We start from the raw sequence: 3,802 nt of genomic DNA on the forward strand, positions 1-3,802 counted from the left end.
GTGGGTGGTGAACTGAGGGCCTCTCCTATACCTTGGCATTAGTTCAGAGCACCTGACATTAGACCAAGTCCATCAATAATAAAGGTGCTTGCTGATCAATGTCAACACTGCCCACCTTGGCATCACCCCTCCAACCTCTCCCAGAAACCAAAGCGATTTTATTAAGGTGCCCAAGCAGCATCCCCCGGGGAAGAGAGGGGTCCTTTGGGACAGTGTCGGTACCTTGTTCTCAGTTCTGTCGATGGCCGTGAGGAAGAGCAGGTGGGCCAGGAAGAGGCAGATTGAGAGCTGCAGGTGGAGTGAGGTGCTGGTGTTCTGGATGGCTTTGCACAGCAGGAAGGTGAGGGCCGCCAGGAGGAGGCACAGCAGAGAGAGGCTCAGCCCCACATAGGTGATCACAGCAAGGGCGGGATCATCATCCTGGGACCCAGGAAAGAGGAGAGAGCAGTCACATTCTCCTAATCTGGGTAATCACCCTTCTACCATTTTCAGTTTGGGGAGGGTTCAACAAAATTAGGAGTGGAGGAGCCAGGTAAATTTGTGATGTTTATGGGCACTGTTAGAATTCTAGGGGGTTCTGAACTGATTCATTCAGATCCTGTAAACATTGAGGGATAAGAGAGCCCTCATTCTGGACCGAGCCCTGGAAATCACAGGGTTGATTTTCCTTCATGACTAAGCTTATAGGTTATCATGTGACAGTCACAAAGGTGCACAACTCCATGTTGAGCACCATCCTCCATCCTAATGAAGTGATACTGTGTGACAGAGTCTGTATCTGGAGACTCGATGTCCAGGGATCAATTCCCCACCTTGGACTTACTCACCTTATCCCTGCAACACCTGTTCCTTACAGGTTTAGATCCTTGGTTAAGGAAAGATAAGTACTGATGATGGTGGTAGCTTAAAATTAATATTTCCAGCCCAATTTTTTATTATATATTTTAAAAAATGTATTTGTATTGATTTCAAGGAAGGGGAGGGACAGAGAGAGAGATAAAAACATCAAGGATGAGAGAGAATCATTGATCGCTGCCTCCTGCACAACCCCTACCAGGGATTGAGCCCGTAAATGGGGCTTGTGCCCTTGATCAGAATCAAACCCGGGACCCTTCAGTCCACATGCTGATGCTCTGTCCTCTGAGCCAAACTGGCTAGAGCTCCTGACTATTTTTTAAATATTAAAATTTTTCCTGTTTGTTTTTTTCAAGTCATCTTAAATCCATAGGAAAACTTAAAAAATTAATTTTTGTGTAAATATGTGTGAGAGAAAATGAGGGACGGGGAGAGAGAAAAACAGAAATGTGAAGATGATAAAGGAAGTGGAGGACAGCAATCCTCAGATGAGATGCTTGTGTATGACCCTGATGGGACAACCCAGGTGCACCATGTTTATTTATTGATTCACATAAATTACAGAATAATAAATTATGTTTTTTAGGTGCAACCTGCATGGAAGTTTATTACATAGCAATAAGCATTGAACAAAGTCCCTTCTCAAGGCTCTCACCTGCACATCATAGTGGGCCATGAGGACGGCAAAGCTGCTGAGGTGGCTGCATTGGCAGGTGGTGCTGGTGTCTCCGGTGGCCACCATCCAGCAGCCTTTGGTGTTCCAATGACCACTTCCATTCTGGCCAGGCTCCCAGAAGACACAGAACACCTTCCACTTTGGCCTCGGGGTCACTGACTGTAGGAACAGGGCAAAGTGTGAGCCGGTGATTAGGTGCTCAGAAATGCTGACCCAAATTCTGCTTGTGATGGGCTTCCCTGGGGAGATGATGCACCCATGGGAAAGCCCCTGAACCCCAAGACTGTGTCCAAGACTCCGGCCTCTTCCACACCCACAGCCTCGTTTCACCAGCACTCACATGCTTGAAGACAAAGGTGACTGGGGAGCTGAGGTTCTGAGTGTCCGTATTGCTCACAAAGGCTGTTATGACATCTGAGAGCAGGACGGGGGAGACTTCCTGCAGCAAGCCCTTGTGTGTCTCATGCAGTACTGACTGCTCCTCAGTTTCCAGGACTAGGGGGGTGTCACATCCATGGGTGTCTTGTTCAACTTGAAGCCTCATTGACCTTCTCTCCACCTCAGTCATTACCTGAGCCACCTGAGTCCTGCACCACATCCCAGTTCACCAGCATCTTTGCCTGATTAACACTCAGGGTGACATTCTTGTCTCCTTGCTTCTTCACCTCCAGGGACAGTTCTATGAGTTGTGGGAGTTACATAAGGGAGTGAGATTAGTAACTGTGCCAGCACTTGTAGCTATAATTCCATTTTAATGTATAGATATTTTTTATATATATTACTAGAAGTCTGGTGCACAAAAATTTGTGCATTGGCAGGGGCGGGAGTCCCTCAGCCCAACCTGTGCCCTGTCACAGTCTGGGACCCCTCGGGAGATAACCATCTGCTGGCTTAGGCCCACTTCCCCGGTGGCAGATTGCACGCCCAATCCCCCAGTGTCTGCCCCGTCTCCTCTGGTCGAAGATGGGAGGCCCGGATCCTGTGCTGGGTCGGGCGATGGCTGGGGATCACGCCGCCACCTCCCCCAACCCCCTGCCCCAGGCTGCACACGGCAGGCCTGGATCACACGCTGGGTCATGCAGTTGCTCAGATCACACTGCCGCCTGCCCCTCCAACACCAACCCACACACGGCAGGCCTGGATCCCCCGCTGGAGCAGGTGGCTGCTTGGGATCGCATTGCCCACGCCCTGGACCACACACACGGCAGGCAACGACTGGGAATCTGGGCTGAATGTATTAAATGCAACTGAATTGTACACTTTGATTAAAATGGTGGAAGGCCAATTATGTGAAATTCATTTCAAAAAAGAAATCTCTTAAATATCAGATAATATTAAATTGGAATTCCTCCAAATTTAATAATTTGTTTTCTTTTGAGGCCATTTCTATTTTATCTTAATTTATTTATTACTAGAGGCCTAGTGCATGAAATTCGTGCAGGGGGTGGGGGAATCCCTCAGCCCAGCCTGCACTCTCTCCAATCTGGGACCCCTTGGGGGATGTCCGACTGCCTGCGGGATCAGGCCTAAACTGGCAGTCAGACATCCCTCTCACAATCCGGGACTGCTGGCTTCTAACCACTCACCTGCCTGCCTGATCACCCTGTAACCACTCCCCTGCAAGCCTGATTGACACCTAACTGACCTCCTGCTGGCCTGATGGCTCCCAGCTGCCCTCCCCTGTCAGCCCAATGGCCCCCAACTGCCCTCCTCTGGCAGCCTGATTGCCCCCAACTGCCATCCCCTGCTGGCACGGTCACCCCTGACTGCCCTCTGCTGCAGGCCTGGTCCCCCCCAACTGCCCTCCCTCCTCTGCAGCCCAGGTTGCCCTCAACTGCCTTCCCCTGCTGGCCTGGTTGCCCCCAACTGCCCTTCCCTGCTGGCCATCTTATGGCAGCCATCTTGTGATGATGTGGGGGCGGCCATCTTGTGCAAGGGCATGATGGTTAATATGCATATTACCTCTTTATTATATAGGATAATTATTTCATCTGCTGATAATTTATATTACAACGAAAATGTGTAGTATTGATAATTTTTTAAAATTTTCTTTTAATCTTTTATCTTAATACTAGTAGCCCAGTGCATGAAATTTGTGTACATTAAAAGGGAATTATTTGCCCTAACCAGTTTGGCTCGGTGGATAGAGCATTGGCCTGCAGACTCAAGGGTCCCAGGTTTGATTCTGGTCAAGGGTATGTACCTTGGTTGCAGGCACATCCCCAGTGGGGAGTGTGCAGGAGGCAGCTGATCAATGTTTCTCTCTCATCG

The 3,802-nt window shown here is 49.4% G+C and overlaps 1 protein-coding gene across 1 annotated transcript in view; it reads right to left on the reverse strand.

The window, feature by feature from the left end:
• Positions 1-222: 222 nt before the first annotated feature.
• Positions 223-3,802, reverse strand: part of LOC102756215 (adhesion G protein-coupled receptor E2) — a gene marked incomplete at its 3' end in the record, with an annotated part of 8,486 nt that continues 4,906 nt past the window's right edge. The window contains exons 6-9 of the mRNA XM_015565305.1: positions 2,103-2,210; positions 1,862-2,062; positions 1,511-1,686; positions 223-420 (exon numbers count right to left, since the gene is read on the reverse strand). Of these exons, the coding sequence (XP_015420791.1) occupies positions 223-420; positions 1,511-1,686; positions 1,862-2,062; positions 2,103-2,210 (683 nt within the window). The remainder of the gene's footprint in view (positions 421-1,510; positions 1,687-1,861; positions 2,063-2,102; positions 2,211-3,802) is intronic.

This window comes from Myotis davidii, unplaced genomic scaffold, assembly GCF_000327345.1.
Source record: "Myotis davidii unplaced genomic scaffold, ASM32734v1 scaffold2920, whole genome shotgun sequence".
Lineage (NCBI taxonomy): Eukaryota > Metazoa > Chordata > Mammalia > Chiroptera > Vespertilionidae > Myotis > Myotis davidii.